The sequence below is a fragment of the Gopherus flavomarginatus genome, chromosome 25 (genome assembly GCF_025201925.1).
Source record: "Gopherus flavomarginatus isolate rGopFla2 chromosome 25, rGopFla2.mat.asm, whole genome shotgun sequence".
Lineage (NCBI taxonomy): Eukaryota > Metazoa > Chordata > Testudines > Testudinidae > Gopherus > Gopherus flavomarginatus.
In genome coordinates, this window is record NC_066641.1 from 9503845 (window position 1) to 9518700 (window position 14856).

Consider the following 14856-nt stretch of genomic DNA (forward strand, 5'->3'; position numbering starts at 1 on the left):
GCGGTTTGCAGGGGGGTTCGGGGAACGCGAGAGCAAACCGCGGGGAAGGAGACCTGCTTGCTCGGGGGTTCGGGGAACGCGAGAGCAAACCGCGGGGAAGCAGGTCTCCTTCCCCGGTTTGCTCTCGCGTTCCCCAAACCCCCCTTGAAGCCGCCCAACAGCGCTGCAGTGTGGCCACATCTAACACCACTTGCAGCACTGGTTGCTGTAAGTGTGGCCACTCTGCAGCGCTGGCCCTATACAGCTGTACTAATACAGCTGTAACAACCAGCGCTGCAAAATTGTAGATGTAGACATACCCTTAGATGAGCAGAAGAAGTAGGTTTATGCAACACCCATCTTTATCATGTCACAGAGCTTGAAAAGCACTCTAGATCCTATGAATGCAGTAGTAGTGAAATGCAGCCACTTCTGGGGTGGAAGGCAACAGCACGCTACACGAGTAAGGGGAGGAGAGAGTGGTGTTTTGTTTTGTTTTTGTTTTTGCCCAAGGATAGTCTAGGCAAACCCCTTCTTTCTTACAAAAATACCATGGCACTTTTCCCCCCTAACTGAGGCTTAATTTGTCTTTAAGCATTGGACTTGTAGGAAGCCACCAAGATTAAAATACCAGAATTCTGCTACTGGACCTCAGTGGGGTGGCTTGGCTTTCATTTATGCTGGTGGTTAGGTGTAATGTACCTGCACATTCAAACTTGCCACTACATCGTTGTTGTCAAATACCTTTCTAGTGTGCAGAGTCAGTGTAGGGGTGTTAGTCTCAGGGTATTAGTGAGACAAGGTTGATGAGGTGTAATATATTTTACTGGACCAACTTCTGTTGGGGAATCTTTCATCTGGTGAAAGCTATTACCTCACCCACCTTGTTTCTCTAAATTCCTGTATACAAAGAGCTTCCACACCCACAAGAGTGATTAAGTGGGTGTAGCACGCAGTGCCTGCATGGGGTTGGTGTAGCAGGGAATGTGATGTAGCAGGAGGGTTCTGGGGGCAATGAAGTGGAATGGGAGGCAGGTTACAATATCTGGAGGAGGTGGGGGAAGAAGAAGTAGGCTGTGGAGTCAGCCGTAGAACAGGTATTTATTGCTGAGGGTCAACTTGCTCACCTCCAACCAACAAAGCTGGTCTTGTAACTTCTCAGTGGACTCCAAGAGCACCCTAAGGGCTATCAAGTCTGCCAGCCAAGGGACCTGCAAATAGATCTATTCCCAGAAAGAGGAAGCTCAGACACCAGCCCCTCCATGCAAACCCAAGTGCATGTAGTTCCCCTATTGTCTCTGTTCACCTCTGACAATGGAAAAGAGGCAGCTGGGCAGCTCGCTGGGGCTTTATTGCTAACAGCTTGCTGGGATTTACTGTTTCTTGACCCCCGTTCTTGCAGGGAGACAATGAAGCCGGGTGTCTCTCAATCTCCATCAAGTGTCCAGTTTTTCCCATAATCCCTGAGGCACATGTCCATGTGGTTGCTTGTTTTGCTGTTTGGGCTGGTGGTGGTTAGAGAGAGAGAGAGGGTTGAATTTGACTTGACCCAGTTTCTGGGATGAGAGGGGGCTCTTTCCCTCTCTGTTCTGGATTTTAAGTGGGTTTGTAGCTTCCCTCCTCCTTGTGTTCTGTCCCTATCCCTTCTGCATGCTGGATAGGAGGGCGGTGGTCACCTCTCTTAGGTGCTGGGAAGATGGCCCCAGTCTGTCATTACCAGAAACTCTCTCCTCCACCAGGGAGTGGAATCTTGCAACATTGCTCCCTTCTGCATGGGGAGGAGGCATCCAGCAAGACAGATTAGGTGACTTTTCTGAGATCGCAGAGAGCCTGTGGCAGATCTAGGAATAGAACCTGGATCTCCTGACACCCAGTTCAGTATTTTTTAGGGTTCTCTCCTTCTCAGTTTGGAAAGGAGGTGGGGCACGGCCACTGGTTCTCTATCCCAAAAGTTGGCTCTGGTATTCAGAATGATGGAGGGGGCAGAGGGTGGCTTGGTTTTGTTGTTTTATGGTCCTGTAACAACCCACCCCCCTTCCTGGGGCCCTCTTGCCCTCCCCAATAAGGCTCAGAGAGGCTTCAGGGTTGTGCAACACCCAGGTCTTCACTTATTGTTGTTCCACCACTAGTGTCCATCTATATACAGCTTTATAGGTTTGGTTATCTCCCTTACAGGCAGAATCAGCCTTCAATTAGGCCTCCAGCTCACTGACTGACTTCTCCTTGGCTTCCCCCTGCCTTCTGTCTCCCTCCCAGCCTTTATAGCTCTTGGCTTGTCAGGCCAGCAGGTGGTGCCAATCCTCAGGCCGGCATCAGGCCTTTTCCATCAGCCCCAGTCTGTTTCCCCTGATTGGAGCTGACCACGCAGGGGCTGATTAGGTGCTTTTGCACCAGCACCCTGCTACGGGCCCTTACCTTGAGCTACAGCTTTCTGGGCTCTATATGTAATAAAGGACCAGTTTCTCAGCTGGCGTCAGTGGCTCTGTGCAGTTACACCAGCTGAAAATCTGACCCAAATGTCCTACAGTCCAACCCAACTTTCTTACAAAGGAAGCGACATTCACCTGCCAAGGCAGGAGGGGATCCTATTCGCGTCTTAGCTCTGGCTAAGTCACAATGTTCCCTGCCAGAGTTGAACATCCCTCAGTGCTGGGAAGGTAGCGTCCAGCTGAGATCAGAACATTGCCAGTGTGCATTTGAAACATGGGTTTCATGTCCATGGTTGGTGAGTTAGACCCATATCATTAATATATATAGACACGCCCCATATAGATATGGGACTAACCCACCAAGCTTGGCTATATGCATATTCTTTTAAGAGGGTCACAAAACAGCAGATTCTCCCAGTGTCCTTGCAGGAGCTGAGCCTTCTGGTTTTTTCTTTCTACTCAGGCTAGCTCCAAAGAATCGGTGCGAGTGCGCCAAAGCCGACCATGTGCATGTCTACCAGATGGAAGATTATATCGATAAGAAAGACCTTGCCTCAATTAAAGAGAGGCGACAGAAGGAGTTTGAGCACTATCAGAAAAGGTAAATTGGCTCCTTCTCTGCAGACTTGTTCATTCCTGGTCACCCATTGACCTCTACTGCTGTCACACTGAGGATGCACCTATTAGCCCTTTTCCCTGTCAGTGCATCCCCTAGTATCTTGTTGAGTCCAGTTCTATGTCTGCTGACATCCACAAATAGCCAGCGTCAGTGAATTTCAGGATATGTCAGACTAACACGGTGGGGGACTGGGCTGACAGAGTTCAGGGACTGTTGCTGCTTCTGAGTGGCCTTTTGTGTAGCCTTACATTGCGTTCACGGCAGGCATCCCCTCTGGAGCACTGTATGCTTTTGAAGGGCTGACCTTACCGAGGACTGCAATACTCACCTTCTAGAGAGAGGGATTCTGTAATACCAGAGTACTTACAGCTTTGACAGTAAGGTTCCTCTTGGAGGTAGCCAGCTAGAAAACTCATGCAGAGGGTGGCACCGTCAAAGGAGTGTCTGTGCTGTAAAGAACAGATGAGAGCCAAGAAACTAAACTTACAAAACATTAAAAAAATGTCAAAGGAAAAATAAAGACAACAGCTGAGCACTAGGGTGTGGACTTTAGGGAGGATTATTAGTAGCTAATATACCCATTCTCTGTGTGAAGCCAAGTGACACAAATGGGTATAAAACTTCAACCGCTAAAATGTCCATTGAATCTCCTGGAAAAGCCTGACATCACTGTTGTTGCAACCAAACATCTTGCCAACAGGTTACTTAAATAAGTTGTCATTTCCCCTGTATGCTTACCCTCTGAGGTATCGTTTTGAGTTGCTAAGGCACAAATTCTCAATCAAGCTGGGCTGTTCAGCTTGCTTTAAGAAATTGGGTGGGTGGGTTAGTTCTGAACATCATCCATTGAGCTGGATCCTGGTCCTCTGGCTGTTTTGCCACTAGCCTCAATGAGAACAGGTTTGAGTCATCTGTAGAACATCAGATATGTACTGAATACTTATTCACCTATCATGTCTAGGTTGCTATCCAAATCCAGCCCAAGGCAGTATGTTTGATAGCCAATGGCTACTGGCTGAGATTTTTCAAACTCTTAAGTAGCGTTGGGGGAAAGAAAATCTCAGCCACTGTGTATAAAGTGGTGGCCTGTTCCATTCGCATAGCAAAATATGGCTGCCCATGGCCCACTATGGGTTCTGGAGACAGAACTCCTCTGACTCAAAGGTGATTGGCTCACATCAGGACAGAGGAATGCTAGAAGTTAGTCAGGGAGGAAGTTTGCATTGTCATTGCCTGTGCTGTACCCAGTCTGTGCCTAGGGACCCTCCTGTCTCTTGACCTGTCAAGCCTGCATCTTTCCCTGATGCTAAGTTCACATGGAAAAGTCTCATGAACTGAAGCCTTGGAGTTGGGTTGAGATAAGAAGAAACAGCTGTGGAGGAAAGCAGAAATGATCCTTTCAGCTATTACCATTGGTGATGGGGTGTACAAATCGCACAGTGGGCAACAATGGATTAAGGGATTATTTTGGCTTTAGCCAGCCCCGCCCCGCCCCGCCCCGCCCCACCCCACCTGCAGCAAATGTGACATCTGCTGAAGGAATTTAAAAACACAGGGAATTAGCTCCTTTGGGTGGCAGAGAGCTGGAGCTAAGCAGACCTGCAGCCCTTAGCTCCATAGCTCCAGCAGTATAGAGCAGAGGGAAGCCTAAAGGTCTGATGCAGCTGCCCAAAGGGGCCCTCCCTGATGGAAGGTAGGACACACTCCTAGAGACAACCAGAGAGGGAAATATGCCTCTCTCCCCTGCCTGTGAACCCTGGACATGGTAACTTCCTCTTACTTATTTTGGTTTGGACTTTCCCAACAGGGGAAAACCTTGGAGTAATAGGACTGGGGGGGAGGGACCGACAGGGACGAGAGGAAGAGGCCCACGGAGGACAGCCTTAAGCAGCCTTGGTTGCCAGACCATTGGTCTGAGCCCGGTGGAGTGGGAGGGCCCAGGCTCCTCTCCCCACAACCCCCTTGGCAGTCGGGTTGTGGCCATGCTCCCCACCTGACCCTAAATGAGGATCATTATGCCATCCTAAACCACCACCACCTACCCTATATCCCTCTCTCTTTGTGAGGGTGAGTACATCTTTCTCTGATTTCCATGTATCTGTGTCTCTTGGGTCTTGTCTACGCTGGTGGTGGCAGATAGGGTACGTGTATCTGCAGTGAAAAATGGACTGAATCCATTCTGCTGTGTGTAGCTACACATGGCAGTGAAAGGCTCTGGAAGGGGGAGGCGTCACAACACTACACTCCTAAAAATAGCCATTCAGCTGTCAGAGTTACTGTGTGGGGATGCAGAGCTGTGTAGGGTGTATAGCCTAGAGTTCTGGCGTTTCTCTACTTGCTGAGGCAGTGCCTCACCGTCTACATGGCTATTTATACCTATGCTTCTTGGGCATACAATACAGTGTCTGACCTCTACATGCCACCATAAGTGTAGCCCTAGTAGCACCTAAGAACCTCGATGAAGGATCAGGATCCTGTTTTTACAAAGAAGACAGTCCCGGCTCAGAGACCTTATAATCCAGGGGTCAGCAACTTTTCCGAAGTGGTGTGCTGAATCTTCATTTATTCCCTCTAATTTAAGGTTTTGCATGCTGGTAGTACATTTTAACATTTTTAGAAGCTCTTTCTATAAGACTATAAAATAATAACTAAACTATTGTTGTATATAAATTAAATAAGGTTTTTAAAATGTTAAAGAAACTTCATTTAAAATTAAATTAAAATGCAGACACCCCCCTCCCCTCTGGACCGGTGGCCAGGACCCGGGCAGTGAGAGTGCCACTGAAAATCAGCTTGCATGCCGCAGGTTTCCTACCCCGTTGTAATCTATGGGTCAGGTTTTTCCAAACAATTCTGCTGCCACTTAGCCACTGAAATACAAGAGAGATTTTTCACAAACGTTCAGCACCCAAGTCGTACACTCTATGTATCCTGAAACTCTGGTTGCTTCATTTGGTGCTCCACTGGGAGACCGTTTCTTTTGCAATGCCAGCCGCAAACAGCCAACAGACAAATAGGGGATGTTGGTAGAAAGAAAGAACACTAAAACAGAAATTGAGTGAGTAACACAATTTTCACAATCCCTTATTCTCCCAACGCTGACCCTGTTCTACTCGCATTTGTTCCAGATACCCCTCGATGACTCAAGATTTAATAATAGCCAAACCAAACATGCCATTAAGCTATCCTATTCAAGGAGTAGAGGTGATGCCGCTACACACGATTATGATTCCAGGTATACTTGTTCTGTGCCTTTTCCTAGCCTGCTCATGGGCTCAACTTCCAGCGGAATCTAAGACCTTGTCTCTGGTACATACACTCTATATGAAATAGAGGGGCTTTGTTCTTCAGAGTAAGCCAAGTCCAATACAGATGCAATGAAGACCTAAACCCTTCATACAAAACTGCTGAATTCAAAATCCATTCCCTGACACCCAGAGATCTGATTTCATTCCAGTAGAGTGCACAAAATGTCTGGGATGGGTTCTTCAAATAATAACCACATGTCACTGTATACAGAGCATTTTAAAAAACAATTATGAAAAGGGCTGAAACAGTGAAGATCCCATCTGCATTTCAGAATAAATCTCTCTCGACTCATTTGTCATCAAAGCGCAGATCAGCTCTTCCATCTGAATGCAAAATTGTTCCTGAAAAGTTCTGTGGTAGTTGGTTTTAAATTTAATCTCCCCACTGATTTTAATTGCTTCAGATGTTGGAATCTGGCAAAATTATTGACCTTTGGCTTTTATAAGGTGCAGGGAGTGATGGAAACCTAAAGGCTGGCTCTCTAGCTGTGTAAATCAGTGTCGCTCCATTGACTTCCCTGGCTTACGCTTGTTGAAGATCTAGCCCTAAATCTTTAGCGTTGCCCCAGTGCAAAAATACTGCTGACATTGTAGATTTCTTCCAGGATAAAATTGAAGTGGAAAAATGCATAGAGAAGAGCTGTTGTTCTATTTGTATCCAGATCTGTGATCACATTTCAGATGGGCTGACAGGAGTCTTGTAAGGGAACAATAATCGCTTGAGTCAAAACGTTGGTTTTAGACTTGTTACTTACTGTCCCTTACATATGTTTCCCTTTGTTCTTCAAGGGCTTGGTTTGCATGGAGTGACTGAAGAAAAGTACAAGGTATCTTTCAGGATGTTGCAGGGAAATTTGTAGTTCAGGGTTACCTTGGCAAGTGTGTAAGATGCTTTGAGATCTCTCTGAATGAAAGGGGCATTAGTTTTACATTTCTCATGAGGTTTTCCTCTTATTACCACTCTCTCACTAGCTTTACTGGAGTTAGGGTGCTAAAAGTAGCAGTGTGGACATTGCAGGATAGATGGTGGCTCAGGCTAGTCAGCTGAGCTCCAACTTGAGTGAGTGTGGAGCAGGCAGGCTTGGACTCAAGAAGCCTGCCTGAGTTGCCACCTGTGCCACAACATACCACACTGCTACCTTTAGTGCGCTAGCTCAAGGGAAGCTAGTATGAGTATATCGACATGGGCTGGGAGGCATCTTCTCAGCTGCAGTGTAGACATAGATAAATCATTAGAGATCTTACCAAGATCAGGGCCCCACTGTACCAGGCACTATACAAATACAAAGGGCTGGTCTACGCTCAGGCCGTGTCTATACTAGGAATGGTCTACCCATATAGGTCTAATGGTAAGGCATACTGGCAAGTTGGTCCTAGTGCAGACATAGCTATGCCAGCAAACCTGTGATGTTACTGATTTAACTTATCTCATACACCTGAGCAAAACAAGCTGTATGGCAAAGTTGGGCATGCCATGGTATAACTGCTTCTATGCTAGGGGCTTTTGCTGGCATAGCTCTGTTGGTCAGGGATCCCAGCTTTTCATGCCCCTGGCTGACACAGGAGCACTGGCAGAAGTCTGTCATGTGCACTTCAAGTTTTGCCGCTCTATGCTGGCATAGTTAAAGCAGCAACTCCCCCTAGTGCAGATGTAGCTATACTGTTATAAAAGTGCTTCTGGCAGTACAGGGTATTCCAGCTCCACCAATATATGGTACCCTGAAACCATAACTATGTCAGCAAAAAAAACCCACATCCTTAACTAATATAGACCAGCCCTTAGTTAGACAGTCCCTGCCCCAACACACTTTCATAGACACCAAGGAAGGAAAACAGAGGAGCAGAGAGAGAGAGAGAAAGTCACTTGCCCAAGATTACCAGAGCCAGGAATTGAATTTAGGTCTCCTGTGTCCTTTTCAGTGGACCACATTGCTGTGCCTAGCTAAGGAAGGAATTCTTTATAATCTCACAGATTTAATATTCCACTTCATGGGCTAGTCCCTTATACAGTCAAGACCTATTTTTTTCTTCCCACCCAGTTCACATTTTAAAAGCATGTTCAAATGTTTATTTTAAAACTTTTTCTGAAGCCAGAGAACCACCTTGTACATTGGGAGCCAGGAGGTGGCTGTTTTATTGACCTCCACAGCGATGTTGTCTTTTTAGTGAAACCGAGGGGGGGGGGGATGACAGTGGTGGGGTCAGATCTCCTTTCTCTTCCTTCAAATGAGACAGTTCTGAAAAAGATGGCCATGTGATCAACCCAGATTAGGGAGGGAGGAGAGGGGAAGCCTTGTGATTTTACCATGATGCCTAAGATTTCCACCTGGCACTTAACGCAGGTGATCCTGCGAGCATCTCTGGGAACCCTCAGTACGCTTGCTAATGTCTCTGATGATGTTGTGAGAGGACGGGGCAAGAAAGAGCTGCTCATCTTGACCTCAGATGTGGAGCTGCTGAATTTCATCCTTGAGCATGTCACATACACCAGTGTGGTCTACCAGCTCACTGCAGTAGATATGAGTGAGTATCAACTGGACAATTTCTTCATCCCATCCTTGGCAGTTACTAGGCCACTTTCAAGCATCTGCTAAACTAACTTTACCTCCTGGCAGGAATCTTTCTGAAAGACCCATTATTTAACACAGCATGAGCAGAGAAATAGATGCAGGATGCCACGATCCTCCATAGCTGCTCTTCCAAAGTTTTGGCGTATTGGTGAGCTCCCTTCAATGCCTGGCTTCCTAGTGAATCGGGGCTTCAGGCTTTGGCTTCAAATTACACATTAGGTGAAGCAAGACTGCCAAACCAGGAGACTTCGCGGTAGTTGGCAAAAAAAATGTATCCAGTTCTTTGAGTCAGAACTCTTTTTTTCTTTTTCTGGGCTTCCCACATGTCCATTTTCCATCACGGAGGCTGGAAGGTCATTTAACACTATTAAAATCAGGGGATCCACTTTTATCTATTCCAGCCTAAAACATTGCCAGGGAACAAATGGATTTCCAATCAAGAGAGGTGGAGGTTTCCACTGCGTCCTCAAAGATCTCCAGAACACTAGAAGACTTATGAGTGATGCAACTTTCCTCTTCTGCTTTTCTTGTTTTCCAAGTGAGTTTTGAGAGCAGAGATCATGTCGCTCAGTTTCCTGTGATCATCCGACAGCCCAGCCTTCCAAAGCTAATTGATCCTGGAGCAGGTAAGTGCTCCAGAGTGCCTCCCTGTAGGAAACCCCTTTTGCCCTTTTAAGGGGCTGTCAGAGAGTGACTCCAGCAAGCTGACAATGGCTGATGGTAAATCCTTACTCCAGACTTTACTGTGGTAGAAGTTAGTTACTCTTTTAGGCCTGATGCTGGGCTTCTAAAGTCTGTTTCTGGTCTCCTGATGCCTCTCCATTCAAAAACGTATGTAAAATAGACAAGGACTAAACACGTCAGCATCATAGTTAATGTTTAGTGGCCAGTTGGGTTCTTCCAAAGCTTTGTCCACTGAAAAGCCCTGAATGAACGGACCTTTTTAAACATTCTAATTCCGGAAAAACCTTGGATTGGCTTCAACAACACTTAGTGTACTGCCTTCCATTTGAGGATCTCAGTGCACCTCACAAATATTAGCTAACCCATGGGATGCCTCAGATCCCTCCCTCCCTTTTACAGATAGGGAAACTTAGGATGATTTGTTCAGAGTCCAACGGTTGCTGACCTAGCACTGTTGCTCTTCCCCGTGGTCTGTGGCAGTGCTAGGAAGAGAACCCAGCAGTTGTGATCTAGTTCGCTCTACTAACTACATGCCCACCTTCCTCCTGCAGGTAAGATCTTTCAGGAATGGTGAGTAAAAGCAAAGAACTGCAATAAAATGTTACCAGCCTTTGTCACTTCCCCGTTTTACGGTTACAGATAGGAAGATCAGCTCCCTGGTGACTATCACGACGAAGACTTTCTTGCGCTATCACAAACTTCGGCGCCTCATCAAGAGCATCCGACAGTACTACCCTGACATAAAAATCATCGTTGCCGATGACAGCGAAGTCCCGGAGAAGATCATCGAAGAGAATGTTGAGCATTACATCATGCCTTTTGGAAAGGTCTGACTCTTACACAGGACTGGTTATGTAGCCAGGTCTCAGCCTAGGTCCTCCATCTTTCTGTGACACGCAGGCTTGTTCGTTGGTGAGAGGCCACATCCTAAATAATACACCTTATTAGATGGGATTTTTTTTAAAGCTCCTAAGTGATTTAGGAGCACAAATCCTAATGAAAGTAAATGGGATTTATGTTCCTAAAACACTTGGGCACTCTTGAAAATACCATCTCTTATTAGCATTTGGATTATGGTAGTACATGCAGCCCCCAACGGAGACTAGGGCCCTGTTGTGCTGGGAGCTCTACGGTCACATAATAAGAGACAGTCCTTGCGCCAAACAGCTCACCGTCGAAGTAGATGATCCAGACAAAAGGTGGGAGGGGAAATGGAAGCACAGAGAAGGGAAGGTGACCCAGCAGAGCCAGGAATAGAATCCATGTTTCCTGAGGCCCACTCTTAGCCATCCACAAGACCACACTGTCTGCTAAGGACACTTAAGACTTATGTGCCCAGTTCCATCCCCCCAAAGAAATGGAGTGGAATGGTTCATGGGATTGTTTGTGTTGTACAGAATCTTTCACCTGTAGGCCACCAGTTCAAATTTGTATCCAATTATTGTTCTGTGACCTTGCACCATGGCTGCTTACCTAGGATAGCTAGGACAAAGGAGACTTAATTCTCCATGTTAGTGTATGGGCTTTACCACCGGTACCACAACAATTTTAACTTAAGCTACTCTAGTAGTGTATGAGATGAGTTGATGGTCTTAATCCAGTTTCTAGTGGTTTACCAACCCATTAATCTTCATGGATTTAGTCAACCCGTTGTTGACTATAGAAAAATTTTGGCCACATCTTGAGCTTTCACAGACATAAGTGGGAATGGTGGGTGTCCAGCACATTTTGTGAATGGAGCATCTTGCTGTGTAACTATTCAAGCTATTCAAATAGTTACACTGGTTCACTGGCCTGTACTGCACGATGAAAGATCAAAGTTGAATGTTTAAGGCTCCTGTCTGTCCTCCATACCCCCTTGGCTGGCAGCGTGGGACAGGGCATGCCGCAATGTTGCTCAAAAGTGATTTCCTTCATGCTCATTAACGAGCTTTAGAGGCAGTTCCATCCAGTCCTTGGCCAGCAGTGGACTTGCTGTGACGTGGGTGTTTTTAGAGTTTCTGGAAAATGTTTCTACACCTTAGGCTGTGACAGTTGACCTGAGAGAGTGGACAGTTGAGAGGATTTATGGAACAGATAGCCTATAACTTCTGATTATGTTCTCAAATCCACCCCAAGTCCTTAGTGAAAGGTAACAAGTTTCCAATGAGAGCTGGTTGGTGCCCTGTGTGAAATGAGTAGAACTCAGTGGTACGAGGAACAACAAGAACATGATGTTGTAGGGAATGAGCTCCAAGCAGCCGTTCACAAGAACCTAAAAGCTATTGTAAACTGGGGCTTGTTCATGTTGAGATTCCCACTGTGCAGAACAGTAACAATGAGACTTCAGGGGGTTGGACCAGTCAAAGGAAGGGCTCCTGTTGACGTCAGCGGATGTTAGTCTGGGCTTTGAGTCTGCCAGGAGACAAAAAGCAGTAACTGAAAAACGTGGGTGATGGTCTTGCTCTCCAGGTTGGAGGCAGCGTGAAGGGGGACACCTACAGTTTTCAGCTGCTGTATGAGCAGAGTGACGACGGTGACTGTCTGCATTTGAGATACGGCTCCTTCCACAAGTTGGACGGGTTCCCCAACTGCGTGGTCACCAGTGGTGTGGTCAACTTCTACCTGGCCCATACAGACAAAAGCAGACACGTCAGCTATGACCCTCTTCTGCAAAGAGTAGCTCACTCAGGTAAGCCACACGCTCTCTTTCTCAGAGTGTGGGTAAGCAAGCTCTCAGCAGGGCCAACGACAGGAGGGACAAAGGGGGCAATTGCCCAGGGGCCTGGTAGACTAGAGCCCGCACGCCTGCCCCAGCCTGGTGAAAGTGAGTGAGGGTGGGAGAGAGTGAGCGACAGAGGGAGGGGGGATGGACTGAGCAGAGGGCGGGGCGTTGGAGAAGGGTCAGGACAGGGCTGTGGCCTCAGGGAAGGGCCAGGGGCTGGGGAAGGGTCTTTGGGTTTGAGTAGTTAGATAGTTGGCAACCCTACCGGGTGGGCATTTCAAAGCCCTGGCTTGCTGGAAGAGCACGTCCAGCAGCGCAGCCAGCAGCTCTCTGGGCACCAGCCAGCGCAAGAGCAGCACTGCTCAAATGTCAGGCGGACCATGCAGGTGTGACTCGTGCGTGCGCGGGGTCCCATTGACTGTTCTTTCCTGGGGCCTGGAATTGCCCAAATGGATGTTTGAAATAAAGCATTAGCAGCTGCTTCTGATTTTCTTAAAACATTTAATCATTAAACTTAAAATAGGCTAAATGATTAATAACCCATGTTTTTAACAATTAACATTGTGCAATGCATGATTATATTTGTATTACTATAGTGTGCCAGCAAAGACTGGAGACCTATATAAGTATGTAGTAAGAGAAGTCCCTGCTTTGAAGAACTTGCAGTCTAAAGTAAATGAGAGGCAGAAGGGGAGTTGGAAGCCCAGAGAGGTGAAGTAACTTGTCCATGGTCACCAAGCAGGTGAGCGGCAGAGCCAGGAACTGAACCCAGGGGTAAGATCCTGGCTGAACAAAACCCCTGACTTCAGTCGGGCCAGTATTTTACCTCAGGTCTCCTAACTCCCAGCTTGCTGCTCTAGCCACTAGAATATCCCGATTCCTGCACTGTATGTAGATCCTGCTACCTGGAATGCCAAGGAAGCCTCTTAAGTGGGGTCCTGGCTTGACTGCATATAGAACAGCTAGCTGTAACGTCTATAGAACAGGGGTGGGCAAACTTTTTGGCCCGAGGGCCACATCGGGGTGGGGAAATGGCTTGCAAGGGCAGGGCAGGAAGGAATGCAGGGTGTGGGAGGGGATGTGGTGTGCAGGAAGAGGCTCGGGTCAAGGGGTTGGAGTGCAGGAGGAGTGTGAGGTGTATGAGGGGACTCAGGGAAGGGGGTTTGGGGTGCAGAAGGTGTGCAGAGTGCAGGAAGGGGCTCAGGGCAGACAGTTGGGGTACAGGCAGGGGGCTCAGGGCAGGGAGTTGTGGGGCAGGGTGAAGGAGAGGTTCAGATTTACCTGGAGCGGCTCCGGGGTGGCAGCGATACTCACTAGGGCCAAGACAGGCTCCCTGCCTGCCTGCCTGCCCTGGCCCTGGCCCCGGCCCCGGCCCCATCCCTGTGTCACTCCGGGAAGTGTCCGGCACCATGTCCCTGTGACCCCTGGAAGAGGGGGCGCAGAGGGCTCCTTGCGCATGTGGGTACTTCTCCCAAAGCTCCCATTGGCCACGGTTCCCCGTTCTTGGCCAGTAGAAGCTTCTGGGGAGGTATCCACAGGGAAGAGCAGCATGCAGAGCCCTCTGCGCCCCCTCCCCTAGGGGCTGCAGGGACGTGGTGCCTGCCACTTCCTGGAGCAGCGCGGGGCTCGCAGCACCATAGGGTGGCAATCCCATGAGCCGAATCCAAAGCCCTGAGGGGCCATAGTTTGGATGCAAGGTTCAGCAGCTATTTTATTCAGAGTTAAATGCAGATTGTCCAGAGAAGTGCTTTAGTTTTTTATTTAGACCCGGAAACGTAGAAACAAATCCCTGCTGGTTCTGTTAGGGGTGTAGTGTAGACAGCACGAGCTATTTCTCTTTCAACTAACTAACCTTACTGAAAAGCAAGTGGAAAAATGGTGGTTAGAAACCTAATGTGGCTTCTGTAGTGTCCAGTCGAATCTGCAGGGACAACTAGGTGGACACAATATTATTACCAGAGCTGGAACTTGTCCAAACACACTAATAAACCCTCTGCTTAATAAAAATGCCCGGGGCTCTTCCATAACTGCAAATGCTTAGGGCTTGTGGTTTTGCATCTTTGTTTTAGAGTTTGTGCACTTGGGTGTATAAATTCACACTGGCTTGTTGCACATGAATCTGTGCGTATTAGACAGTATCCAGTAATTGCATATACTCGGTAAACTGTTTTCTGCTTCAGCATGGATCTGCATGTTTGTATGGCAGGGACGTCGTATGGAGTAAGGGCACAGCATTCCGGACAGCTGTTGTAGGGTGCAGTGCTTTGCTTTGCTTCTGGACTCTGTGCATTCTCGGACTTTTCTTGCTGCACCTTGTGGGATGCTAGCTGGAAGTGAGTAGCATTATGGGATATGGGGTCAAACTCAACACTTCCCATTACAGGGAGGAATCTGGGATCTACAAACCCCATACTGAGCTTAGGCAGGACGGGGAGGGGAGCTTCTCCTGTCGGCAGGGAAGTGCCAAGCCCCCACCACACACGCAGCTGCCAGTCATGAGGGCAGGTAATCACAGCTGTGCCCAGTGGCGGAAACAAGGTCTCCTATAAAGGAAGGAGAACAG

At 47.8% G+C, this 14856-nt stretch overlaps 2 protein-coding genes and 1 long non-coding RNA gene across 22 annotated transcripts in view; 2 read left to right on the top strand and 1 right to left on the bottom strand.

Annotated features, from left to right (window-relative positions):
- The window catches only part of LOC127040693 (beta-1,4 N-acetylgalactosaminyltransferase 2-like), a 136153-nt gene that overhangs the window by 74754 nt on the left and 46543 nt on the right, over positions 1-14856 (top strand). For 2 of the 11 annotated variants that reach the window (XR_007771525.1, XR_007771521.1), the window contains one exon: positions 14500-14626. The exons of 5 other annotated variants lie outside the window; for them this stretch is intronic. Coding sequence is in view for 1 of the 6 variants with exons in the window: in XM_050935200.1 (XP_050791157.1) it covers positions 12041-12260 (220 nt within the window). In the remaining 5 variants the exon portion in view is untranslated. Of the gene's footprint in view, positions 1-12040; positions 12261-12889; positions 13036-14499; positions 14627-14856 lie in introns of all 11 variants that reach the window. 4 more of the 11 variants (XR_007771528.1, XR_007771523.1, XR_007771529.1 and 1 more) reach the window with 4 other exon arrangements.
- The window catches only part of LOC127040701 (uncharacterized), an 86563-nt gene that overhangs the window by 25073 nt on the left and 46634 nt on the right, over positions 1-14856 (bottom strand). The window lies entirely within an intron of this gene.
- LOC127040692 (beta-1,4 N-acetylgalactosaminyltransferase 2-like) overlaps positions 1-14856 on the top strand; it is a 76057-nt gene that overhangs the window by 15112 nt on the left and 46089 nt on the right. Inside the window, exons 3-8 of one of the 10 annotated variants that reach the window (XM_050935186.1) lie at positions 2872-3009; positions 6156-6262; positions 7125-7162; positions 8678-8858; positions 9445-9531; positions 10229-10416. The exons of 4 other annotated variants lie outside the window; for them this stretch is intronic. In XM_050935186.1, the coding sequence (XP_050791143.1) occupies positions 2872-3009; positions 6156-6262; positions 7125-7162; positions 8678-8858; positions 9445-9531; positions 10229-10416 (739 nt within the window). The remainder of the gene's footprint in view (positions 1-2871; positions 3010-6155; positions 6263-7124; positions 7163-8677; positions 8859-9444; positions 9532-10228; positions 10417-14856) is intronic. 5 more of the 10 variants (XM_050935193.1, XM_050935192.1, XM_050935190.1 and 2 more) reach the window with 5 other exon arrangements.